The following is a 26,107-nucleotide window of genomic DNA, read 5'->3' on the forward strand; positions in this document are numbered from 1 at the left end:
ATTGCGAGGTAACGGGAGAGGAATCGTTTTATATTTATACTAAAATAATCGAGCGAAGCGAGACAAAGGAGAGAAGGTAGAGAGAAGAGAAGAGAAGAGAGGGGAGAGAGAGAGAGAGAGAGAGAGAGAGAGAGAGGCAATGGGGGAATCGAGCAGCTCAGTATCAATAGATGTGGAGAGGATCTCGTTTGGGGGAAAGGTTAGGGTTTTCCTGATCGGTTTGGAAAAGTTTCCACTTTTTCTTCTTCTTCTTCTTTTCTGTATTTGAGTTTTGCTAAATGATTGCTCTTCTTTTTGTGCTAGAAAGCTTGGATTGATGTATTTATTTCGTGAAATTTTTCACTGATTTTTTTTGTTGAAATATTGGAGTTTCTGATGCTTGCATCGTAGGTTTAGGTCATCTTGTTATCGTGTTGAGCATTTTGCTGGGTAATTTGAATCTTCAGCAACTTTTAGTCACTTAATTCATACCCTTGGCGTCATTACGGAGATATTCTTTTCTTGAAGCATCAGCAGAGTACTAATCAGCTTGTAGTCTTGGTTTACTCAGCTGCTGCTTGTTATTGTTGTTGTGAATTTACTATTTAATCGTTGGATAGATATAACTATTTTTAGGTAATTAAATTGTTCGAAGGATATGGCAGCTGCTTAATTGTTAGCTAAATGTCTAAATAGCGCATTAGAGCTTGATAGGTTCGAATTAATTGGAGACTCATCAACATGGTCCTCCACTCTTGCAATTCGGTTGGGTTTTATATGATCTCTTCAAATTTGTATTTAAATTACAACCTGTCCTCTTTTTTCCTATATTGTTGCGATTTCTTAATTTGCAAATAATCTAGTCTTTAGATACATCGTAACCTTGTCTTTTATTTTAGTGTATTCTTTTTTATCCTTCGTTTGCATAAATCTACAAGTATGCAGGCGTGCCTCTCATGTTACTTGAAGCTTGAATGCCAATATAATTGCTAATTTTACTATCATATTGATAGAGGAACTCTGATTTTTACTAATATTGTAGATCTATTATCCAAGATCGTCTCCGTATTCTCTTTCTGCCACTTATTACCTGATTATTTTATTTGATCATTTTCACTAGTCATTGTACTTGTTCCTCTTTCGGTTTATTAACGATATTTCTCCTCGCTCTTCTCAGGAACATCATATACTAACAAATCATGGCTCTGTATCTGTTGCTGTATACGGAGATCTAGAGAAACCTGCTCTTGTTACATATCCAGATTTAGCTTTAAATCGTAAGTGCAATAATCTGTGTTATCAATGGGATATCTTATCAAGATTTGTCAATCATAGGAATAAAAGTCGTAGCTTTTATTGTCTTCAAATTGTTCTGGGGGCAATAACATGACCATCATTTAATTATTGGTATTGCAACTGATCTTTAAATTGTTTTGCTTGGCCACATATTTCGTTCATACTGCTATATCCCAAGTATATCTTTTGTACCTGGGTTGCTGTTCCTCAAACCCAAGCACCTTGGGATCGCTTACATCTTTGATATATATTAGGAGTTAATACGATTCGTATTTCTAAGAAAAGAAAAGAGAGATTGATAGGTAGTGTCTCTCATCTTTCTGAAAAATCAAGGATATCTGTAACTTACACCTCTCTTTGTTGGTTGCTTAGATATGTCTTGCTTCCAAGGATTATTCTTTTGTCCAGAAGCTGCCTCCTTGTTACTACATAATTTCTGCATATACCACATCAGTCCGCCAGGCCATGAGGTCGGTAATCCAATTGGACTTTCCATTTTGACTTTATGTTTATATAGTTCTATCTTGCATTTGTCTCTTATACCTTGTATATGCTGTGCTCACATGATTTTTGTCATGATCTTCCTTAAGAGTCCTGCAGTTGGGAGCAGCTCCAATTTCTACAGATGTTCCAGTGCTATCTGCTGATGAGTTGGCAGATCAGGTTGCTGATGTTCTTGATTTCTTTGGGTAATGTCTGACAAACTCTTTTGAATGGTTGGTTTATTTTTGCATTATGTTTATTAAAGTATTGTTAGAGTGAAAGAGCACATTTTTAATTTAACATCTTATTTTGTACCTTGCTTTTTCCAGGTTAGGTGCAGTAATGTGCTTAGGAGTCACAGCCGGTGCTTATATTCTTACCCTTTTCGCTGTAGGTGTTCCTATGGTTAAGGCTTCCTAAATTTCTATATTTAGCTTATGATTGATTTATAATTCTATAAATTTATTGCAGACAAAATATAGGGAACGAGTTCTTGGGTTACTACTCGTTTCCCCTTTGTGTAAAGCTCCCTCATGGACAGAGTGGTTGTATAACAAGGTATCAACTTATAATCCGCCTGTCGTTTTGTATATCTCATATCATTTCTGAGAAATAGAGGTTGTGCTGACTATCAAATAAAATCTCTTAGGTTATGTCAAACTTCCTCTATTTTTATGGGATGCGCGGCTTTATCAAGGAATGCTTACTCCAGCGATACTTCAGCAAGGTATACAAGGATTTGTCCATGCTTTTCTTCCCTCTTTCTCACCTTCTGTACAATGTGAGTGTCTATTATGTATCTCACCCTCACCTCCTATTGGCAGGAAGTTAGAGGAAGTTCACAAGTTCCTGAATCAGACATTGTGCAAGCTTGTAGAACTGTTAGTATTCAATTGTCTTTCTTCTCTGGATACTGTTAATATTCCACTCTCTTTTTGTTTGGAAGAATTTAATTCTCTGGCTATTATCTGCAGTTGCTGGATGAGAAACAGAGCACGAATATATGGCGATTTCTTCAAGCTATAAATGGGTATGTCCACTGATATATTGCTCTATTCAATGTAAACTAATAAAAGATTGCCTTCTAGATTAACTCCTAAACCCTCTGGTAATCAATCTCAAACAGGAGACATGACTTGACAGAAGCACTGAAGAAGTTACGGTGCAGGACACTAATTTTTGTTGGTGAGAACTCTCCATTCCACTCAGAGGCCCTATCTATGATGTCTAAGCTGGACGGAAGATACAGTGCTTTGGTGGAGGTAATAGAAGGATTTTTTTTTCCCCGAGTTCCTATCATTGAAATGATTAGCATAGAATTAAGATATCATGAACCTTCCTCTCATCAACTGGCACTTTGCATGGTGTGGGACCTCTTGAATAAATTGCAGGTTCAGGCATGTGGCTCAGTTGTGACAGAAGAGCAACCCCATGCGATGCTGATACCATTGGAGTACTTCCTCATGGGGTATGGCCTGTACAGACCATGCCAGTTTAGCTGCAGCCCTCGGAGTCCCCTTAGTCCATCCTGCATTTCCCCCGAGTTGCTTTCACCGGAGAGCATGGGGGTGAAACTAAAGCCCATAAAAACCAGGATCTCACTTGAAGTTTGAGAAGAACATAACCCTTGAGTTTAAGCTCTAGGAAAGGCTTAGCTGCATTTCGCATGATGAGAGGTATGACATCTGGGGCATACTTTTACCCATACTGTTGTGGTCTTATGGCCGTTTTTCCCGTAGATAATTCATTGTTGGAGTGTAGATAAAATAGATTAGCTCACCGAGAAACAGGCAGCAGGGGGGGTTAAGTGTACCTGGGACTCTATTCCATTTGTTTGTAGTCAGAACACTTGTAAATCTTTCATCATTTATGATATCTGAAGAATAAATTATGAGGAAGATGCTGCTGCCCTCTTCTGTCTCTCCTTTCTCCTACTTACATTTGCAACATATACTTCAATCTTTTCACGTGTATGTTTGAATTCACTAGCCGTTATGCCCATTGTGTGAAGGAAGGGTTAATATTGACATTTGATCTCAGCTGTTTGGTGATCTGTCGTGGTGCCAACTACCTTCTCTCTCATGTATTATTGCTGTGGGCCAAACCCAATGCTTGTATTTGCTGGATTTTTTTTTTTTTTTTTTTTTTTTTTTTGTCCCAATTCAGGTGGACTGGTCAGGAATATGAGGTGAATTGGAAATTGGTGCAGCTGGTTCATATGGCAAGCATTCTTCTATGTCCTTATTCGAATAAATTACAATAATCCTATCAAATTACATAGCGTATTTCCTTTAGAGTAGTAAGTCTCCTACTTTAAGATACCGATGACGATGAGGGTGGGGCCTAATCGGATCACTTTACGGGGATGATTAGGTTCGCTGGGTTGAACTGAGTTATCATCAAAAAAATTTATTTCAGCAGTAGTAGTTTTGGGCTATGACGTTTAAACGATCCTTCCCGATATAGCTTGGTGTTTGAACAGCTGCAACCCAACATTTGAATGGCAAAGCCATTCATTGATTGTTGTCGAATTTTGACGTTCCAACGCTATCGTTCAATTGCCTGAACTGATGTCGTCTTGTTAGGATTTTGAAGGGGATGAAGATTATTTGTCGTTCTTTCTAGCTTCTTTCTCCTCTCGATCTCTATTGATCTTTTAATCTAGGTCCTTGTCTTCTCCAAGGATGTTGCCTCCCTCTCTCCTCGTTTGCTACACCTTCCTAGACCCTTAGAGCCGGCTCTTTCTCCCTTTTCTTCCTCTCCCATTATTCTCAAATCAACTATTACTACCTTCATCACCGCTAACTATCAATTTGTTGCCACTCTCACCATCAATTTGTTGCCACTCTCGTCGCCGCCATCCATCCACCACTTAACCCATCTTAATCGAGGACATAGCAAATTTTGTATACAGGGAGTTAAGCCATTCATGTCCTTCACTCAGAATCGAAGGAAGCCTTACAAATTACAGAACATGCGCATTACTCATTTTGAACCCGAAATTGCTCAGAACTTCTCTACTTATCTTTACAAATATAATTATAGACCTTGGCTTATGCCATGAATGTAAATCTTTGGGGAAAAAAAGAAGAAGAGGCTTCCAGTTTCTCACTTTATTTCAATATCTTTCACAAAGTCAAATTAAATTGCAAATTGATTAGCTATTTTTGCTTGGTCTTTTAGGCCATCTGCCATTGCATCCATTCCCTGTAACGATAGCCCGCCCAGTCCAGTGCAATAGCCACAACTTCTTCTTTTTTACTGTTGGGCCTTTTGATTTCTTAATATATTTCAAACTTAACCAAAAAAAAAAGGGGGAGGAGGAGAGAGATAGTGATGATATTGTGAGGCCTTGTTTTACTATTGGTAGGACAAGCAACTATTTGTACTTTTTTTAATTCCTTCTGCTCAAGTGGTAGTTAAACAATAGGGCTTTTATTAAAGTGACTACTCATTTTGGGATATCTATTTGCGCATCAAAAATATTCTAAGCATATTCTATTTTTTAAGAAGTACTTTTTCTCTCTCACCACCTTGTAAATAAATCTTTGGAAAGGTATGGAAAAAAAAAACATAATATCCTCTCTATATATGAGGTAGTTCTTTTGCAAGTATACTCATAAAAATTGGAGTCTATCAACCCAAAAAAAAAAAAAAAAAAAAAAACCTCTTAACAAACGGAGATGAACAAGATAAGCTGAATAGGATCTAGGAAGATGAACCTATTAAACTTTATACGCGATCCATGATTCATTTCATCTTCTGCATGCCTCATTAAAGGCATCTAGGTACGGGAAAATCACTGTGGCCGAAAGCATATGGCCTCCTAAGTCCTAATTGCTAAGCATGAAGGTCAATATATATACTTCTGATTAATTGTACCAAGTTTTTTTTTTTCTTTCTCTCTTTTGGTTCTAGCTTTTGAGAGTAAAAGAAAATATTATTCTTGGAGAAAAACTACTTGTTCGAGTCTGTTGGTAGTCTAGCTTCTTATAGAGTCCTCCATGTTGTCTCTATAAAGAAAAGCTACTGTATAAAAAGCTCAGAGGAGGTTAATCTTGTTCTTTTCTCTTGGTAGTAAGCTTTGGGAAGAGAAATGACATCGGTTCTGATAGCATTAGGGAGCACTAACATTAAAACTTCGATGACACAGAAAGATTAGCTGTCTTTTATTATTAATTATAAACTCGTAGGATAATCATAGGCTAAATAAAAAGATTAAGCCAAATTCTTTGAAAAACAGACTAAAGTGAAAAAAAAAATCACTAAATATAAATTCCAACGTCAGTCTACAATATTAATCAATTCCTCTAAGTGCCCAACGTATTGGCAGTGAAGTGTTAAGTACTCTTAAAGTTTTTTTTTTTTAAGTTGTTTATTTCTGAAGAGTTTCTTCATACAATTCCTTAGAACTCGTATAGATAACAGTCTAGATGATTTTGCATGGGAAACTCGTATTTTTTTTTAAATTTTTTTTTACAAATTAGACCTTCTATTTTCACTGATAAATAATTTAAGTATAGCAAAAGAAGAGATATATCCTATTATTTCAATCGGCAATGTTTTAAGACCTAAATAATGCTACCATAAAATTTCTAGGAGTTTGGTTGACAGATATAAATTTTTTCTAAAAATTTCATTTTAAATATGGGCTAACGTTTTGAATGAGAAAATATAATAAACTCCTTTTTTCCCGGATACTTTTGTCACAGATTTTAGTTGGGATAATTTTTTTAAAATATCTCACCCATTTATTTTAAGAATCACTTATTTATGTAGTATTTATAGTGAAAAATATTTAAATATGAGATATCATTTGTGATGCTATTTATATTACGATAAATAAAATCAAATTATCTTTTCGCTAAATAATAATAATAATAATCTCGAGAAGATAATATATAATTCAAACTTATCTCATATTTTTCTCAAAAAACATAAAGCAAATTTCTAGTTACATTCACTAGATAATAAGGCAATAAGACTAACTTAATTATCTTTATCCTTTATTCTAAATATTATAATCAAATATTATCTTATCCAATATCTTTATTCCAACACATATCTCTCCTTTTACAATCAAAACATTTTATTTCAATTTAATTTTTTAATGCTTAATTTTTAATATTTACTTTATCTCACAACCCTGTCCTCTCTAGAGAATCTAATGGTAGTGTTTTTATACATGTTATTGGAAACCAAGCCCCAAAACATCAGAACTAGGATGAGGAGTATGATATCGCCTCTTGGGTTTTCTAAGGCAGTGTTAAATAAAAGCCTACCAAGAGATGCAAACTGCAACTGCATGTGCTCTAACATACAAACACATGCCAAACTGAACACAACCAGTGGCACTGCACTACTGCAGAAGCAGCAGGAGTCCCAGACTCCCAGCTAGCTTTTCCTTTCTTCTATTTCCAAGAAGTCTTTTGAGAATGTCTCTCTACCCCCTCCCTTAACACTGTTTATGTTGTGCATCATCTACACACATCTACTCCTTAGTGAATCACTTTCTTAGCACAAGCTAATAAATGAACACTGTGAAGTACATAAAAATAAGGGACATCAGTAGGGGGCAGTTGAACCTGTGGAGTAAATGGCATTGTAGGATATTAAACAAACACCTTGCTTCTGACCCCAGTAAGATCTGTCAGAGATCTCCCCACTAGATTGTGCTGACCTCATCTTGTCTCAAGAGAGTGGAGCCCTCTCCTCCCTCTACAATTCCTTTGAGGTGAGAATAAAAAAATAAAAAAGAAGAGAGGAGAGGAGAGGAGAGGAGAGGAGAGGAGAGGAGATGAGAGGAGAGGAGGGGAGTACTCTTTTGTCTTGAGGTGTAGCTGGGAACAGCTGCCAGGAGCTGGAAGCCTGGACAGAGAGATTCCATATTTTTTGGCTGCCACCATCATCATTGCAGAAAGAAGCAGATGGAGATGGGGAAGACAAAGGAGATAAGGAGAGAGAGGGAGAGAGAGAGTAGAGGGGGTGGGGCCCGTGGGGGAGATGGGCCCCCAAAAGCCTGCACAAAGGGGTAAATCCTAATCTCTTCTTACCCCTCCTCTTTCTGCTTTGTTTTTGCCCCTCTTTATATGTGGCTCCTCTTTCTCTTTCTATTCGTTCCTTTTTAACCTGCTTGCATGGCTCTTGATTGATGGGGCATGTACTCCTCTGCTAAAGGTTTTTTGGATTCTTTTCCTTGAAATGTTATTCTCTTTCCCTGATTTCTTTGTCTCCCCTGGTGTTTGTCCAAGAATAAGAAGTGAAAAGAGAAGTTGGAAAGAAAGAAAAACCTTGTTTTCGTTACTTGGTTTGGTTTAATTCCCACTTCTTTCTGTAAAAAAAGCCAACTTTAACAGCCTAGTAGCTTCCATTGCCATGTGAGAAGGAACAGGAAGGGAAATGATTGGTTCTGTTGAGGTTTTGAATAGCTGCCATGACAATTATAGGAGAACAAGAACTTTTTTTTTCCTTTGTGATTTGTATTGAAACTTACCTTGGCTTCAGGACTTGCATATATTGACCTTTCTGATTTTTTAAGTTTTTTTGAATGCAATAGAAAATATTATTGACTAGTCACCAGTGATCAATCATAGGGAGATAAAACCCATAAATATTGTAAATGTTCTTAGTCTCATGTTCTTGTCTTTTGGTTTCCAATTGGAGTAGGAAAACCCACTTCTATCATCAATCAGAGAGAATCTCACTTGTGTAACTGTAGCAGCCTTTGGTCTTTTCTATAAGCATAGGGAAAATGAATAATTTCTCTTTAGCCTTGGGACCCATCCTTTTTGGTTCTTGTGCTCTGGAAATAACTCCACACACATATATATATATATGCTCTGATACCTCAACATAATCAACTAGTTTGAATTGTCTGTCTTGAAAAAAAAGACCGAAGAACTATGCATTACATTGTTTTCTTGCTTACTCCAATAGCAATGAGAAATCACTCACTTGTAGGCACTCTATAAGGTAAATGCACCACTTTCCTTTCTAGGCTGAAGGATATGAGATTTGTCTAAGTATACAAAGGTGAGCAGGTGTCAATTCTATAGTTCTTAGTCTACTGTTCTGGTTTTGGTTCAGGGTTCTTGGAGGAGATGGTGTCTGTATCTACTTGGCATTTGATATCTCAGAACATCCCTGCACAAGAGGAGGTTTGTTCTTAAGTTCTCTTTAAGATCTCCACACTTATGCTTTGCTTAAGTATATTACTATTGCCAAGGAATAGTTTTGATTTACTGCAGAAATGCCACTGCAGTTTCAGAATTAGTATCAAATAGTTTCTTTCTTAGTTAGAGCTTTATTTGTTAAGTTGTTGTTTTGCTCTCTTCTTTTTTCCTCTGACAATTCTTTGAAAAAGTTTTTAGTTTCATCGTGGGGTCTTGATTTAATGTGCTAAGTTCCTCATTTTGGGAGATGAATATGTGGTAATGAATCTATACTCACAGAATGAAGGTCAGATCATCATAGTTTGCTCTAATTCTTATACATCCACTATTTTTGTAAAATATATCAAAATGCAAAAGCATCATATAATCTAATCTTCTTTTTTCCTTTTCACTTTCTCATCTGTAATTCTTGCTTATTCATATTGTCTATCAACCGTCTGCTTGTGATATCTCAGGTGGGTATAACTGTATAAGTATTTGGGGTGACTATTAACATTGTTGACTTGTTGTGTCTGTTTCATGAGCCCATAATTGGACAAGTTAGATCTAAATATTAATGAAGGACAACATAAAATGCTAAATTTGATGCTTCCACGTGCTAGTGTTTTCTTTTTCATCCTTCATCTAAACACTTGCATGTTGTCCTTTAAACTATCCTCCTGTTACATTGTTTTGTTTTGTCAAATTTTTTTGGGCTTCATCCATGAGAACTTCTGTTATAGCTTAAAAGATCTCCAGTGCAGATATCATCAGCAAAATCATCTTAAAGACAAACAAAACTGGCTTGTATGCCTTTAACATGTCTTAATAAATAGAGCCATTGAACTAGATGTGGCTTAATCCAGCAATGCCACTTTTGCAGCAGAAGGAAGGGAGAAAACCATAACCAGTTAACACTATGCCATCAATATGGGCCAGATGTGTCTTTTAGGTATAATCTATTATCAACCAGCTCTACATAATTAAATGTTGGGCTGCTATCCATTAGAAATAATGTACCAATCCATGATACTGTACATTACCACAGTGTCTAATTACAGTTGATGAAATTGTGTTGCAATGCTGCTTTTTAAGCAATACTCCTCTCTTAATCAATCTAAAATAGTTTCATCTATATTTCTTGAAGAACTACTGGCCAGGGTCATCTCCAACTGTAAGAAGACATGTAGTTTAATTATGCTTGTAATACCCCATAATAAACTCTCTTGGTGAAACTCCTACTTGAGTCTGGTTATGCCTTTGAAGTTAGCTTGAATAGTCACCAATTAAGTAAGTCTTGAAATAAAGATAGATATGTCTTTATTGACATATCATGGTTTATGACAGATATGTCTCTTTTCCTTATTCTGTAATTTATGAAATCATAATGACTTCATTTAATGTGTTCCTTAATCACCAGGCCTCTAACTATTTTGTCTCAAGATAATTTTACTTGATAAATGAAATTAGATTTTAAAAAAATTAAAAAGATTTGACAAAAAGAACAAAAAGATCGTTACCCACCATGTGCTTGCTGATAGTGAATTCTTGACTTAGTTTACCAATGGAGGATGCTCGACAGTTTCTGAGTATACTACTGAGAAACTTGCATTCAAGATATTTAATTGTAATAGGAATTTGGCTTACCATTTGCATTTATATAGACTCCTTTACCATAGTATATTGTTATGTATATCACTGAGTATAATCCTAGAACTCATATCATTGATTTGACTGGTTTCTCAGGTGATAAGAAGAAGCAATATCATGTCTGAATGTAATCTGCCCATCGTTCTCCCTTTGACCATCTTTGGATGATGCTGGAATAATATGTTCTTGCAGTTTCTTTTCTCTAAGTAAATGTTCAATCAGCTTTGTGGGTCGGCTATAGGCAGTTTGAACAACTACAAGCAAGGACTTAATATGCATTTGAGTGAGATCTAAGAAGTATCAGGAATTTCTAGGTCTGAAAATGTCGAAAGCTCCATACTTTTTCATAATGATTTCCTAGTTATTTCTGATTCCTGCTGGAATGGAGAATGATATGCTGAGTGCTACATTGTCAATGTTCTACAATAACCATATGCTCCTGGATCCAGCTTCTTCTGATATGCTTTCAGGTCCACTGTTTAGGCCAGTCTTAGCAGATCACAGTGGGAGCAGGCTGATGACTGGTGATGCATTGTTTCCAGCATCACAAGTAGAATCCGTGAACATTTCTTTTTTAACAGAAAACCACCTGATGTATGATGATGTACCATTCTCCACAAATATTCATCGTGAGAAAAACATTGCATTTAATAGTTCATTTGGCAGCATTGACTTGCAGGAACATTTGATGGGAACTCCATTAACTGCAACTTCATTCGCAAATCAAAAAAATCTTATCAATATGAATACGTCTTCCACTTCAATGTTGCCATCTGAAGTGGTCAGGTTATCTACTTGTAGTGAAAGCTGCAACACAATCAATTCATCACTTACAACCTCAATAAATTGTGAGTTTGGACCAATAGATGAGGTCATTTTTTCAGCATCCAGAGGGGATGACATGTTGAATGTGGATCTGGATTATACATGGCGAAATGATGAAGCTCTAGACCAACAGGTTATTTCACGAAGAGCAGATATCTCTCTTCATCCATCATATAGTGTTAGTAGAAGCTCAGATTCTGCTTGGATCTTAAATGGATCAGAGTTGGACTTCTCTCAACACTGTAATACTTATGCACCAGGCAGTGAACTGTCTCTGAGTCTTGGCTCCTATCAGCCTTCTGTCATCAATACAACTAATATCCCAGATCAGTGCTCAGAAGTAAGCTGCTCTGGTGTAACACATGCTACCACAAAAGATGGTGCATTTATATCCAGTATGGAATTCCAAGCTTGGTCAGACCAATTTAAGGATTCTTCGGATGATGTTGCACGGAGAATGGAGTTAGAATTAGGGCAAACCCATTTTCACAATGAGAACCTTTCTCCATACCAGAGCTCTTCAAGGTCTGATCATTTTTCTGGTGCACTACTAGGATCAAGGTATCTCCATGTGGCCCAACATGTACTTGTTGAAGTTGCCAATTATGCATTACAAAATCTGAATGAGGCAGCTGACCCACCTCGTGGGATTAGTATTGAACCAAAAATGTCTTTCGCTTCTAGTTACTCCATAAGTGCACCTTCAACAGTAGATTCCGATGATGTACCAATCTTATCTGCAGAAACAAAATCCCAGGGTCATGGGGCATTTTCAACAGTAATTTCAGATGAGTTACCAATTCCTTCTGAAGAAGCAAAATCTCAGGGTTGTATAGATGCTCAGCCATGGCAGGAAGTCGATGAGGTGAAAAGCGAGCTGCTAAGTATGCTTCATTTGGTAAGTCAAATATAATCTTATGTTTTGAATAGTAGGCACTGATATACTCAAATGTAGGGGAAAAAAGAAATGCTTGAGATTCTATTTACAATATGCTGCTCTTTGTAATGTGTTCTGGAGTCAATTAGTTTACTTGTGCTCCTATAACTATTAGTTTTCCAATTTTTATTCATCTTACCATTTAATAACTCAAACAGATATTGTTAAAGAAATATTTGCTACCTGACAATTTCAAAGAGACTTTCAAACTTATTCATGTGTACAGATGTATGATTCTGAACTTCATAATTAGAGGTGAATTTGGCCTAAAATATGCAGACTTGTAAAAATTTAACCTCAACAGACATGAAAGTGATGCTTATAGTGGATATGAGATTATGAGTTGCCTGTTAGTTTTAGCTTGACATATGAATCTTCACAGCATTAAATGGAATTAAAGAACAACTCGTGTATTGCCTGAGTAGGAGGTTTTAAATTTCTAATTTATTATGTACTTCAAATGAACAATCTTGTCCAATGCATGCCGTCAGTTCATGGGTCGAGATTCATAATGTCCAAGTTTCTGAATTTCCACAGATGCACCAGAACTTAATACAACTGTTTCATTAAATCTGCTTTTAACTTCTCAGACAAAATGATATAGCTTGTAAGCATTTGGATTATGTTTCTCCTTATTCATCTCCTAGTTAATTATTCTTTGAGGTTTTTCTGCATGTTGATACAATATTTCCTCCACGATAATATTAGTCTGTAATAATAACGCACCTCATGCTGGGGATTATAGGTTGACCATAAATACAATCAGTGCTTAGACCAGATCCAGAATGTCGTCTCTGAATTCCATGATGCAACTCAGTCGGGCATTTCCATCGTAAATGCTCGGTTTGCACATCATACAATATCTACCCTTTATAAGAACTTGAGAGAGAGACTTACCAGCCAGATACTCTTGATTGCTCAACAACCCGGTGCAGACTCTCCGAGTGAGAAGGAGAAAATCCTTGAATCTTCGCTCATCCAGAAACAATGGGCTTTGCAGCAGCTGAAAAAGAGTGGCCAGCAATCTTGGAGACCCCAAAGGGGCTTGCCCGAGAAATCCGTTTCAGTTTTACGGGCATGGATGTTCCAGAACTTTCTTCATCCGTGAGCTCCTTAGCATAGACTTTTACCACAATATCTTTATTGAAATGATATTAGATTAAATTACTGAATCTCATGTTATTTCAGATACCCTAAAGACAACGAGAAGCACTTACTCGCAATAAAAAGCGGTTTGACAAGGAGTCAAGTAAGTAGAATCTCACCACATTGTGCTACATTGAGGTTGACTTAAACAGATACCTTTTTAAGAAAAAAATTCTGTGATAGCCAAGTATCTGTACTCTTATTTTGCATCAGACTAATGTAGTTTAGTCATCCAAACTTCTAATCTGACCCATAATTCTTGATGTTTGAATTTCAAACTTGATGGTCCAGTCTAACTAATACCATCCTATTGCATTGTTTAGGTATCTAACTGGTTTATAAATGCCCGGGTTCGACTGTGGAAGCCAATGATAGAGCAGATGCACTCAGAACTTAACAAAAAGAACCAAAGTGAGGATGGATCCGGCAGCGACCCCAGATGCCATGGAGATACTGCTAACAGTCAGATATTCCAGATGAGTTGAAGTGCCTAGAATTTTTGTTCACCATTTTTATCTGCAGATCACAATTACCAGGCAGAGGATCCCTTAGACATATTCCTCTTTGCTCATTCTAAAAGATAAGCCCCACGCACAACCACTAGCCTGGGATCACCATTTTTAATGAGCATCGTTATAATCCACAGCCTCATTGGTCTGCTTGTAAATTACATTTCAGGAATCATTAATAGAATGGCAGGTCTCAGTCTTAAGCTTTCTTTTGCTCAGTCCAAGATTTACGTAAGCTTAATTTTTTTTAAAATAAAAGCACCCATATAGATGTAACCGACTTACAATGTATTGCTTTCAGTTTGACATATTAATTGCAGTAAGCATGGCCTTAATAATCTGCAATTCTGGCAGATACCTTGTTTAGTCAATGATAAAAGTACTACCACGAGGGAGAAAAGATATTCTTTTATTATAGTTTTTGGTACATGTCTTTTAAATTTCAGTCACACAAAGTTTGAACATTTTTAATCCTTGTCAGAATTATGCATGGTGTCCACTGAGCTTCTTAGTGCAAATTTCTCTTGACTTTTTGTATCAATCATATCTACTGTGAAGCTAGTAACTCAGTTAAACTAGCTCACAAATTAGGGTAGAAATGTGGATTATGATTTGTATCTGTGAAGGTTTTTTGTCTAATCTTTTGGTATAATTTTTTCTTAGCGACTTCTTTTCTAATCATGGCAGTTAATTATTCCATTCTCTTTTCACTTTAAAAAAAAAGAAAAAAAAGAAGTGTAACATTTATCGTAGGAGAGCGCAGAATTTTAAACCAAAAAAATATATATATATATATCGTTCCAAGGATTCCAGCCTATGACATAGGATTTGGGAAGTACTACTTCCCAATGATATATATTTATATGTAATAATAAAGCATAAGACATCACTTTCACAGATCTTCCTATCTATGAACTTTTAAACATCCTTTCCTGATGCCTCATCCAACTTCACTACTTCTTTGTGTCATTACTACAAACGACTTACCTGCGTCGGCGCCGTAAGCCCGAGACTCTCCGCCGTCGCCTTCTTAAGAAACCTCCCTGGATCCGCTTCGATCGCGGCCGCGAGCTTCGGCCACAGCCTCCCCCCGACAATCCAAGACCCATCTCCCTTGCTACTCCTCAGAAGCGTCATAGACGCCGTCCCAAGCCTTCCAGGTCTCACCCATGGCATCACGAGCCCCGGCTTCCCGAATCCGAAGTCCGCATCCACCTCGAACGACCCGAACGACGTCACCACCATGGCCGGGGACCCGAACCCAACTCCTACCACCTCCGTCCACTTCCCGTATTTCTTGTTCTCCTCCATCCAGTCCACCAGTTGCAGAAACCTCTCCTTGCTCGCCACTTGCTTGATCGCGGTCCTCACCATCTTGGCAATGGCAGATAGCGGCAACTGCGCCAATTCTTGGATTGTTATCTCCTTACTCGCGTAGGTGACGACGTTTCCGAGGTACCCCTCCATGGCGGCGTTGTCCTCGCCACCAAATCGTCTTCTCCCGTCGACTAGCCAGGCCATGCGGCAAGTGGAGTCGGACTCGCCGATTACAGAACCCATGGTTTTCCACAAGTATGCCGACATCGCCTCCGTCCGCGTCGCGCGGTGTCCGGCCGAGCTCGCCAGCTTGCAGAGTCGGTCGACGTCGCAGGCGTCGACGACGTAGTTGCGGCGGACGACGGCGTCAGCCATTAGCACGTTGATCAACTTGGAAGGGTCATATCTCATGAATTCTTGCTCCAGTTTGGAATCATACCTCGGCGGCGAGCGCGGCCGGAAGACAGAGCGGTCGTGGTTGGGCGGGCTCGAGAGCTTCCCCGAGCGCACGAACTCCGACCAAAAGATGGGGAGCATGGTGAGGCCATGGCCGTCGACCAGTAGATGGTTGGTTCCCCACGAAATGGAGAATCCACCGCAGGAGAAGCGGACGAGCTGTAAGGATAAAGCCAAGTCTTTGGCGAAGGGGAGTTGGATAAGATTGAGAGATTTGTCTACGTCGTGGAAATGGATGGCGGATAAGGGGAGATCGGATTCGGCGACGACGAGCTCGGCGCCGGCGTTGTTGTTATTGATTTCTGGGACGTTGGTTGCTGGGTCAAATTGGATTCGACCCGAGAAGGGGAAGAATTGGTTGAGGAAGGCCGGCCAGGTGGATTTGACGGTAGAAACGATGGAGGAGAAGGCGGAGTCGCCATTTCCAGGACTGGGGTAGATGGTGAAGAGGGAGATGTGGAAGGAGTGGAAGACGAGGTCGAGGTTGGAGACGGGGAGGATGGAAGGTTGCGGAGGAGGATTGGAAGCTTTGATGAGGGTTCGACTGGTGACTCGCAGTTGGAGGTCGGGAGTCGCCATTCTTGAGAGTTGGAGGTGGTGTGAGTTCACTTGGTATTCGAAGAAATGCCTCTGCGCCGTCTACGGTCTGTTTCCGGGTTGAAGAAGAGTCCACCCAATTTGTTAGCCCTCCTTTTTGGGTTACCGCAGCGGCCAAAGTCTAAGCCATGCGTTGACTTTAAGATAAGAATCAGTTTTTTTTTTATCCTTAAAATGAGGTATTTATTCTGAAAGTAATTATTTTCTCTCTATTATCTCTTCTCTTATCTTGTATATTATTCCATAGTGCCTATTTATATTCTCATATTTACTGCCTATTTATATTCGCATATTTACTTTACATAGCACGATCTTATAATCACGCATTATCTTGTAATATACGATTATTTACTTATATTATGAGCATTTATAATATTTTAAATTTGTAATTATAATAAAAAATATTATTTACTACTATTACTTTAATATATACTCAAGAATATTTAATCTAAAATATCACCAATTTTCAATACAAATTTATTATTCTTTAATATTTTATATTAATTATATCGTATCAAATTTAATTATTACCTTTTATACTACTATTAAACTAAATATTATAATAGCTTATAATAATATTAAGATCTCTTCTTCTAGTATTAAAAATAAAAGTAGTCACAACTATTCCACTCTTTTCCCACAAGTGAAACACTTAAAAATAGCTTTGTACCATCCAATAGATAATAGACACATAGCCATTAATGACCAATTCAGAAGACAGAAGCTATATACAGATATCTGCAAGTAAATATCAATCTTCTTTTCCATACAACTACTCTTGAGGCTTGCCCGATATGGAGATCCTCTCGAATCCTGCTATATGATATCTAGAGGACCCGTTGCCAGGAGTGCAGGCGTCAAGGCATACATGTAAAGGTCAAGAAGAGAGAACTACAATCTGCTACGTGAGTTAGAATTAGGCAAAGAGTGCAGGAGTTGGGACAAAAATTTAAAATTAGGCACGTCTATTCACCAAGATAGAGGAACACATCATAACAAAAACTACCTAGACAAGGGAAAGATAAATTTAAAACAAATGCAAAGGCGACGAGCACGTAAGTTTTACGCCCAAAAGAACAAATGAAGAAAAAAAAACCTCTACTTTCCACCAAGAGTGGGGAATTGCCCAGGATCCTCAATTGAAGGGGCAGAGTTGGTGTTCATTCTCCCACTGCCAAAACCACCTCTGAATGATCCGCGATCACCTCGACCCCTACCACGGCCACGGCCACTCGGATTATAAAACCTTTCTCCTTCAGCAGGCTTCAGAAACTCGTTGATACTCAGAGACTGAGAGAGAAAATTATTAACAAAGAGTACACTTTTGAAGCTTCGAGTCACAAAAGATAAAAGAAATACACTACCTTTTTGGCACGTTCTTCCCGTTCATTATCTCTTTTCTTCCCAATATCCTTTTCAGAACTCTATGAGAAGATCATTGTTCTGTTAGAAAGCACTGAAACTTTATAATTCAAGGAATCGATTTAGTGAGCATGCTTACCAGCTTGATAAAGACTTCGTCATTTCCTTTCTTGATGGAAAGCTGCTTCATGGATTCAAAGTCCTTGTCAAAGTCCACCTTCCTCTCCTCGGTCTTCATTGCAAGTAATGCTTTTCGTTTTTCCTCTTTTACTTTTTCGTACTCCTCGAGAGTCATTTCCTGTTCAAGCCAGTTGAAGAAGTCCATGAAGAATATGCAGAATTCCATTTAAGATAAGGCAAAGAAAAATATAAGATCAATTAGACCAAGTCAGAGGCTTGAGTTTGCATTAGATTGTTGATGAACTGAAAAAGAACAAGTACTCAGATCTGATAACCCAGCAAAAGGTACATTTTGATCAAACCGACAATAATGCGAAGGAAGAAAAGAAAAAAAGAAGAAATTATTACTCAAAGGCATCAAAATACAGTAAGAAAGCCCAAAGATTTGCAGAAATAATTACTAAACCACCCTACAAACTAGATAAAAATTGATGAATGAAAGAAGATAAGGATGAACACAGAAATAACTATACTTCAAAAACAATGAAATGCCCAAATACCTTTATTAATACTAGCTGCAAAAGATATATAATTACCACAAAATAAAGAAAACATCATTGTAATATGTATGGCAGTTTTCTGAATTGTACATGATTCAATTACATGCCAATACCTTGATGCTGCCACTGGAAGTACATGTCGGCCGGGTGAAATGGAGTCGATGCATATGACTAGTTTAAAACTATGCAAGATCCGTGGATCGGCCATAGGCTAATAAAAAAATTGCTAGTAACCGAGCAGCTCTGACAAAAAGGATGCATAGACTGAATACCAGGAAACCAATAGCCTTAGCTTAGTTATATATGAGATTCAAAATATTTGCATGTATGTTTGTCAATCAGTCAAGTATCTTTTATACGGAACATTGAAAAGACACTACTTTAAACTGATATAATACGATAAAAATAATAAATTTCAACATAATCATTGAATTTCTAAAGCCCTTCTACCAAGCATATAATGCCTCTCAAAAGATTTAAGATAGGGCTGTTAGATGAAATTAATGTACGCCCGCAACGGAACCAAAAATGACACAAGAAAAATCATCTGGTTCTCTCAAAGGCGAGAATAATGATTATGGCAAGACCTTCTGGATCATAGTAGCAAAATGAGAACTGATAAACTGAATGGTAGTTAAGATGATTACACAATCTTGGTACTTACGCAAAATAGATATGCTTGTAGATTATGAGATTCTTAACAAAAGGTCAGTCAAATTCCTGTGTAATCCAAGGCTAATATGATTGCAATAATAGCAAACCAGGCATCAATTTTGTAGTGAGTGAAGAACGTAGTTTTTCACCGATCTATTAATCAGTAAATCTGGAAAAGTAACTTCTGTATATTGTGATAAGTTATTTTCATTTTCCAAGGAAAAAGATGTCCAAATAATAAAAAAGTAATCATGTCCTGTATCTAAATAATACCTCTCTAATCATACAATCCATCAAATCTTAGTGATATATATATATACATACATACATATATTCAGATGCCAGGAAATATATATGTATGTATATACATATACATATATGTATGTATATATATATTCAGATGCCAGGAAATATATATGTATGTATATACATATACATATACATATATGTATGTATATATATATTCAGATGCCAGGAAATATATATGTATATACATATATATATATATATATATATATATATATATATTCAGATGCCAGGAAAAGCCCAGTTTCTACACTAAAAAATTGGAAATGAGAATGGGAATACTACTTCAACATCCTTTTCAAACGTTGGAAAGTTGAAAATTTTCTCCATGCAAGTCAGTGATTCAAATAATTTTTTCCCTATAACGACCAGTCTATTCAGAGGTTTCCACCATATATAGTTTGAATTTCGTCTGAAACTGAGACATTTTGCTGAAACATTTCATGTTCAATCCTATCTAATTCAAAACTACGCCCACAAATTAGCATCCAACCAAAGCAATCCTCATTACAATTTTTTTTTCATGTATGTTCTAAATTCTAAGCTGGATTTAACTTGTATCTACCTCAATATCAACCTCATTGCTTAAGTAAATTAGATTTTGTGTAATGAATCAAAAAATAAGATAAACAAGATTATTTATCAAAAGAAGTCCGAAAATAAAACAGCAAAACTAGAACTGAAACTGACTGAAACAATTCATTTTTTAACTAAAGCCGAAACCACAACTGAAACCTCCAACTATACCAGTCAGATAAATGATCTGGATATATGCAGTGAGATGTCTTAAACACAGAAAATAATAGTATTAGTCAGTTATTTAAAGAACTTAATTTGCAATATGTTAGAAAGACTCATTTCAATAGAAAAGAATAAATGTCTTGTTTGTTGGCGTCATAATTTAATCCGACCTATGTCAAAAGAGCCATACTTCAATAATAGATTTATTTCGAAGAAATAATGGAAGTATACTTTTAATTACTGATCCGAGCACTTTAGCTGGAACTAAAAGTTCATGTACAGCTGTACTAAGTTGCTTGCTAAAGTTCAAAATGGAATACACCAGAGACACCTTGGAGATTGATATGGTTTTTGTAACATCTGGATGAGCCAGCAAGAGTTAAACAAGTGGAAGAGTGGGTTAGTAAGCATGCTAACTTGGCTTTCTTCACTTGCCATACATAATGCACCGTTTACTCCAGAGTTTCACTAAACTATAGATTCATAATAGCACAAAAGAAATCATAAAATTGGGGATGTCAGTCTCTTTGTCATTCTTTCACCCTTGCTGAGTTCCAAAATAAACTGTCTTTCATGGCAAGCAGCATGAGTGGCTAATGAGAACAAGCGTTGCTTTTGGCCAATAGGTGCTCTAAAATTTTAGTTGTTTCTTAGTTTATCTCACTTCATACAATAGAGTTGATCAATGTTAGAGCTAAGATAAACTCTATAAAGTTCAATGCATCATACTCCATAGCCAGTAAACAATAGCAAACTAGTAACTGAACAATAAAGGATCTACCTTATCCTCAGGTTCCTTCTCTTCTTTCTCATTTTCTTGGCCTTCTTTGTTATCCTTATTCACTTCATTTGACAGCCCATCTTCCTTCTCTGGCAGCTTCTCGGGATTTACAGTCAACTCATCAGTTTGCACATTTTCATCAGTTACCCTACCCAAAGGACCAAAGAGTTATTTATATATGATGATATCAAATAAAAAATTTGTATAATGTAAGAGAGAAACAAGACCCAACTGTGCAAAAACATCATCTGTTGTGGTACCCCAGTTGCCCCTTCCTGCTCCGTCACGCTTAACTTCATATCCACGGCCAGTTCCACTGCGCCTCTCGTACGTCCTCCGTTGAGGGCGTTCAGAGTCACCTCCAGCCTCTCCATTCTCGTAGCCACCTCGGCGGCCACCACGGTAAGAGCCTCTTTGAGAGCCATATCCTCCACGTTCCCTCTCAGACGACTTCCCAGCATCTAAATCTTCAGCACCAGCCCCACCGGCGGTACCATAACTTCCAGAAAAGCCATTAGCATCCGCATTCGCAAAACTCCTACTTGTACCTCCTCGTCCACCCCTACCACGTGGAGCCACGCCTCGGCCAGCACCACCTCGTCCCGGAGCAGCATTACTCCGTGCCTCCCTCACTAACGAAATCAAACAAAACGTACCAAAACACTCAAAAACTTTTTAAAATCGCACCTTTCGTACAAATAGAGCAGTATCTCCAAATAAATAAAACAGAACACCTAAATCTCGAATCTAAATGGTGAACAAAGGGACTATGAAGCAAGTGGATCTCACCAGATTGTTGAGGAGGAAGGGGCTTCGAGGGCAGCTTCGCCGCCGCCGGAGGCGCGACTTCGGGCTTCCTGGCCGCGATCTTTTGCTGCTGCAAAGCAATCAGATGCGAGGGGTCATCGTTGTCGTCATCTCCAAGAAGGTCGAAGGGGTTTACGGTGGCCATCTAAGCGACAGTAGAAGGATCGAAGGGACTGGCGCGAAACCCACGAAGTAGATGAGATCTAAGAAGAACCGATCGTCATGTAATGCCAATGACGGAAGAGAAGGGTCTTCTCCAAAAGGAAAGATAGCTAGGGTTTTGGGGAGGCGGCGGAAGGAAGCGAAGTATAAAAGATGAGCGTAAGAGCCCTAATACGAGCCCCATATAAACTTCGCGGCAATGTCTATTAAAGGGTGAAATGACGATTGTGGACGTTTTACGAACAGTTGGAGTATGGGCATTTTTGTCACTTTCACCAATTAGATGGTACGCTTTCAGATCCGACCGAGTTTGGCTGGATTACGTTTGAACCAAATCTAGACGGAATTTATTTAAATTTAAAAAAAAAATAATGGAAATTGAGATAAATTCTTTTAATTATATGATTTTTGCTCATACCACCTTACAGGATAGTTTTGAGATTTAGACTCAAATTATCATAATCCACATGAGATTTCATGGTTCCAAACAATATATTTGGTAGAATTTAGAATTTTAAATCAATTAAATTCTACAATTCATCTTAATTTTGACATTTTCATACCAATCGGTTGGCATTGGAATGCTTTGCAAGATAATTCTATTTTATAATCACATTAGTAAATATGGAACAAAATCTCTTATAACATATGCATCACATATAAAATAAGTGCACTACAAAAAGGTTAAGTAGTTGGTGTTAGCAAGCAACATGGATCTTAATCTATATTTATTAATGTGACTAAAAAAGTAGAATCATCTTTAAATTAAACTATTAGATCGTTCATTACTGGGCTTGCATGGGCCAAAATTCCATCAACTTTGTATAGGGGCCAATGGATTACACTGTGGATGGCATGAGGTTCTTAGGTCTGCCTTCATGCCTAGCTTGCACTTAGGTTAAATTTCAGAATGTTATAGGAAATTAATCTTTCGTAGTAACCAATAGTTAGCAGAGTTCATACTTTATAAGTATTATCGAGTTCGTTTCTTCTTCTTTTTCATGATGTTTTTTAGCATGATAATTTTGTAGCACTATTTACTAAGTTGTTTGATCTTTAGATCATATCCGAGGGAGGACTCTATATTTATTATTTAATTAATATAACATATATTTATATATTATTTAATAGGTTTTTTTTATTTTATTTTTATTAATAAAAAATATATTGTTAGAAAAATTTTATCGACGTCTTTAAAATAAAATTAATAATCAATAGTGTAAGAAATAATTTTAAATTACTATTTTTTAAATTAAACGCATCGAAATTATATTACATAAAATAAATATAAAAATAAGCATTACATATTATTATTAAAAGCATCAAAATTATATTACACAAAATAAGCAGAAATTAGTATTTAATAATAAAAATAATAAATATTTAATAGTCCGTTGAGTCATTCTATATTGATCTTCGAACGAACTTCAGAGTTGCAAATGGCTATTACATTTTAAAATGATTATATATTTTTTTCTTTGAAAAAAAATCACGTTCATTCAAATCTTTAATTTTATTTAAATTAATTAATAAGATCTTTTTATTCTAGTGATCACAATCAATATTTATTTGCATAAATTGTTATTTTAATTGCATAGCTCTTTGCTCTAACATTTTATTATCTTTTTCTAATTTAGTCATGTTTGATGTATTTTTAATATTTGGTGTTTATATTGAAAAATAATTTTGAGTCGTTATCCGAATAATTTTATGACACTCTTATATATTTTTTAAAATAGTAAAAATATCTTAAAAATAATTTAATATTAGACTCATTTTTAAGGTCTCTACGACAATTTTCAGAGGATTATATTTTGTCAAAATTTGATTAGTAAAACTAATTATATACTTAGTTTAATTAACTAAATTATTTAATAAAAAGATAAAGACGAAATTTAAATTTTTAGATCAATTTTTTATAGTATAAAATTATAATTTTAAAAAGCTGAATAGTTATTTGGAACACCACTGTAGCTGGAGCGTGATTTAAAGTTGGGTTGTAGCTCCACCAAGCTTCAAATATAACTTTGAGGAGCTCAATTGGAGTTGCTCTAATTAGTATGCAACCAGGTTTAGCTGTTGTCAACATCAATTACATATTGATTGAAGTTTACATAGTGGTGTCCGACTCTTAAGTCATATATATTTCTTTTTTAGCTTCAATTTGGAGCAAGAAGTCACATCTCCCTCCTCTGTCCCTATCCCTATTTTCTTTTGAAGATAAGAGATAACTTTTGATTACCTTCTATCATGCCAACAAGGTTGGGTTTAACTAAACAACTAAGAGTTAATTGGGGTTGTTATTATTATTAAAAGCATAATTTATATTGTCGGTCTGTTACTAACCACTTAATCTTTTAAGTCAAATGATTATTTAATAGGCGTAAGTAAACTATATCTTCTCTGATAAATAATTGTTGCTCTCTTGAAACCACCAGCTAATTTTTCACAACTTATCCTGACAGTAGAGAATAAAATGATACTAGAGAAAAGATCCAATGCATCCATATATACAACCAAATTATGCAGCATTTCTTCTCTTTAGTTAAAATAATTAGAAGTTGGTGTGGGAAGAAGAGGGCATAGTTAGTTCTAATCCTTGTGAATCATTGAATGAGAAGCAAAATTCCATGAGACCTGTTGAATTTAATTCTAACTATGCTTCTAATGACCAACAAATACTCCATTGAATTCAATCCATTCTTATCAGGCAGCACTACTGCATTTAATTTTAGCAAATTGACTTGATATAATCAGCAATAGTTTTCTCATATAGTCTTATGAGATTATATGTATATTAATATAAGTGATAGTTACAATTCTAATAAGCAAAAATCCTTTTAGGCCAAAGTATGTTTTTTACCACCACCCTATCCGAAAGCTCTACTAGGTTAGATAAAACCCTATAACTTTGTAGTACAAGGTGTACTTTAGTTCACCACCAAAAGATGGCACATATTTTCTAATGTCTAGAGTGATTGTACTGCTTGGTTTCTTTTGCCATGTAATGAAAATTTAGTTTCCCACTTGGCATCTACTTTTGATTTGAATGCTCCTCCTACTTTTCCACCCAAATTAAACAAATCCTAGTGGTGGCTTATCAGGAAGCTGTAGTGATATAAGGCCTCCTCAGGGATCAACATTGGTAGCAGTGAAATATTCTGATATTAATATGGTGGGTCTGTGTGAAAGAATCTATTTCTAGTGGCAATAGTCTTATTTGTGTACAGCTTCTTCTCTTTTATTGCAAAAGTTTGATTTGCTTTAGGATTTGTAGAAGTAATACTAGGCCCAAATTTGATAGCAACTATTGATTCCTTATCCTTATGTTTATTTCACTTTGATATTGAGCCAGTATTTATGTATGAATGGATGTAAGTGAAGCACTAATAATAGGTGGTAATAAATAAGCAGTTAAGTCTCTTATATTGTTGTGTAACAGAGAAATACATAGACATGGAGGAAAAGGCCAAGGACAACATGAGCAAGTGGGAGTGTTTGTAGTACAAGAAAGAGTTGTTATATATCTTCAACTTGGCACTACAATTCATAGGATTGTGAAGCCCCAGAACTTGAGGTGGTTATCTGGCCTTAGCTTTTAAGATTGATTGAGAATTATTTGTGATGAATAGTTTACTTGAAGGGAAAAGTACTTTTCTTCTCCTATGCTCGATATATAAAAAGTTTACATTTTCAAAATCAAGTAGGCAAGAAGATTGGCACATCACCCACTATATATATATTGAAATCCATCTAAAAGTATATCCTCTTCTATAAAATAATTGTAGCATAGCAAGGAAAACAGTGGATCTATTCTACATATTTTATTTTCCTTCCAACCACCCACAAAGCATTGATGAAGATTGCTTTTTCTGCACTTTTTTTTTCTGTATCTCTCCATAAGAATATAAGGAAGAGTAAATAAATTACCTTATCATGTTTGGATGTCAACACTATTCATGATTCATGATTCATGATATAGACTTGTGAGTGTTATCTATTCTTTCTACACGGCAATACTAGTATCCCAAGTACACAGTATATATATATATATGGCATAAATGTATTGTATGTCTCCTCTAGTAGCATGTAAAAATCCATGAGAAGAGCACCATGAGTCCATGACCCAAGAGATATTCTTTTAGTATTATGCTGGATGGCAATACTAGTAGCCAACTCATACACTTTCCAAAAAGTACTAGTATCCAACTCATACAGAATCTCAAGTACTAAATGCAGTATATAGAAGGCATGGAACATAGCAATGT

General features: G+C 36.4%; 4 protein-coding genes across 9 annotated transcripts; 2 read left to right on the forward strand and 2 right to left on the reverse strand.

Annotated features, from left to right (window-relative positions):
* On the forward strand, positions 1-3,656 carry LOC140792062 (protein NDL1-like). 2 transcript variants are annotated; one of them, XM_073142880.1, is made up of 11 exons: positions 1-199; positions 1,157-1,256; positions 1,648-1,745; positions 1,876-1,964; positions 2,088-2,148; positions 2,230-2,316; positions 2,408-2,485; positions 2,583-2,639; positions 2,733-2,788; positions 2,885-3,020; positions 3,150-3,656. In XM_073142880.1, exons 1-11 carry the CDS (start codon positions 140-142, stop codon positions 3,369-3,371), a joined length of 1,044 nt encoding a protein of 347 aa, XP_072998981.1. In that variant the 5' UTR covers positions 1-139; the 3' UTR covers positions 3,372-3,656. The 2 variants fall into 2 exon arrangements, with proteins under 2 accessions (XP_072998981.1, XP_072998989.1); XM_073142888.1 differs by having other exon boundaries at positions 60-199; positions 1,866-1,964.
* Positions 3,657-7,426: 3,770 nt separating this feature from the next.
* Positions 7,427-14,179, forward strand: LOC140780397 (uncharacterized). Of its 5 annotated transcripts, XM_073125960.1 has the most exons (7): positions 7,848-7,935; positions 8,845-8,915; positions 10,656-11,153; positions 11,226-12,282; positions 13,067-13,425; positions 13,510-13,570; positions 13,791-14,179. In XM_073125960.1, exons 3-7 carry the CDS (start codon positions 10,942-10,944, stop codon positions 13,950-13,952), a joined length of 1,851 nt encoding a protein of 616 aa, XP_072982061.1. In that variant the 5' UTR covers positions 7,848-7,935; positions 8,845-8,915; positions 10,656-10,941; the 3' UTR covers positions 13,953-14,179. The 5 variants fall into 5 exon arrangements, with proteins under 5 accessions (XP_072982035.1, XP_072982027.1, XP_072982061.1 ...); XM_073125934.1 differs by lacking the exon at positions 7,848-7,935 and adding an exon at positions 7,427-7,789 and having other exon boundaries at positions 10,656-12,282; XM_073125926.1 differs by having other exon boundaries at positions 7,836-7,935; positions 10,656-12,282.
* A 562-nt stretch (positions 14,180-14,741) lies between these two features.
* On the reverse strand, positions 14,742-16,699 carry LOC140780418 (coniferyl alcohol acyltransferase-like). Its single transcript, XM_073125972.1, has one exon. It carries the CDS (start codon positions 16,326-16,328, stop codon positions 14,949-14,951), a length of 1,380 nt encoding a protein of 459 aa, XP_072982073.1. The 5' UTR covers positions 16,329-16,699; the 3' UTR covers positions 14,742-14,948.
* A 583-nt stretch (positions 16,700-17,282) lies between these two features.
* Positions 17,283-22,047, reverse strand: LOC140780426 (RGG repeats nuclear RNA binding protein A-like). Its single transcript, XM_073125982.1, has 6 exons — positions 21,660-22,047; positions 21,103-21,502; positions 20,871-21,018; positions 17,848-18,006; positions 17,711-17,770; positions 17,283-17,636 (listed from the first exon to the last, which is right to left on the reverse strand). Exons 1-6 carry the CDS (start codon positions 21,820-21,822, stop codon positions 17,445-17,447), a joined length of 1,122 nt encoding a protein of 373 aa, XP_072982083.1. The 5' UTR covers positions 21,823-22,047; the 3' UTR covers positions 17,283-17,444.
* Positions 22,048-26,107: the final 4,060 nt, after the last annotated feature.

Source organism: Typha latifolia, chromosome 1, assembly GCF_019914945.1.
Source record: "Typha latifolia isolate L0001 chromosome 1, TyphaL0001v2, whole genome shotgun sequence".
NCBI lineage: Eukaryota > Viridiplantae > Streptophyta > Magnoliopsida > Poales > Typhaceae > Typha > Typha latifolia.

Excerpts from the sequence above, each read along its gene's own strand:
- LOC140780418 (XM_073125972.1), bottom strand. The coding sequence starts at position 16,328 with ATGGCGACTCCCGACCTCCAACTGCGAGTCACCAGTCGAACCCTCATC.
- LOC140792062 (XM_073142880.1), top strand. The coding sequence starts at position 140 with ATGGGGGAATCGAGCAGCTCAGTATCAATAGATGTGGAGAGGATCTCG. Across the intron at positions 1,746-1,875 it reads TCAGTCCGCCAGGCCATGAG|TTGGGAGCAGCTCCAATTTC; the intron begins GTCGGTAATCCA and ends AGAGTCCTGCAG. Across the intron at positions 2,640-2,732 it reads TTGTGCAAGCTTGTAGAACT|TTGCTGGATGAGAAACAGAG; the intron begins GTTAGTATTCAA and ends TATTATCTGCAG.
- LOC140780397 (XM_073125934.1), top strand. The coding sequence starts at position 10,942 with ATGGAGAATGATATGCTGAGTGCTACATTGTCAATGTTCTACAATAAC. Across the intron at positions 12,283-13,066 it reads TGCTAAGTATGCTTCATTTG|GTTGACCATAAATACAATCA; the intron begins GTAAGTCAAATA and ends TGGGGATTATAG. Across the intron at positions 13,426-13,509 it reads TTCCAGAACTTTCTTCATCC|ATACCCTAAAGACAACGAGA; the intron begins GTGAGCTCCTTA and ends ATGTTATTTCAG.
- LOC140780426 (XM_073125982.1), bottom strand. The coding sequence starts at position 21,822 with ATGGCCACCGTAAACCCCTTCGACCTTCTTGGAGATGACGACAACGAT. Across the intron at positions 21,503-21,659 it reads CCTTCCTCCTCAACAATCTG|TGAGGGAGGCACGGAGTAAT; the intron begins GTGAGATCCACT and ends TGATTTCGTTAG. Across the intron at positions 18,007-20,870 it reads AGAAGGAACCTGAGGATAAG|GAAATGACTCTCGAGGAGTA; the intron begins GTAGATCCTTTA and ends TGGCTTGAACAG.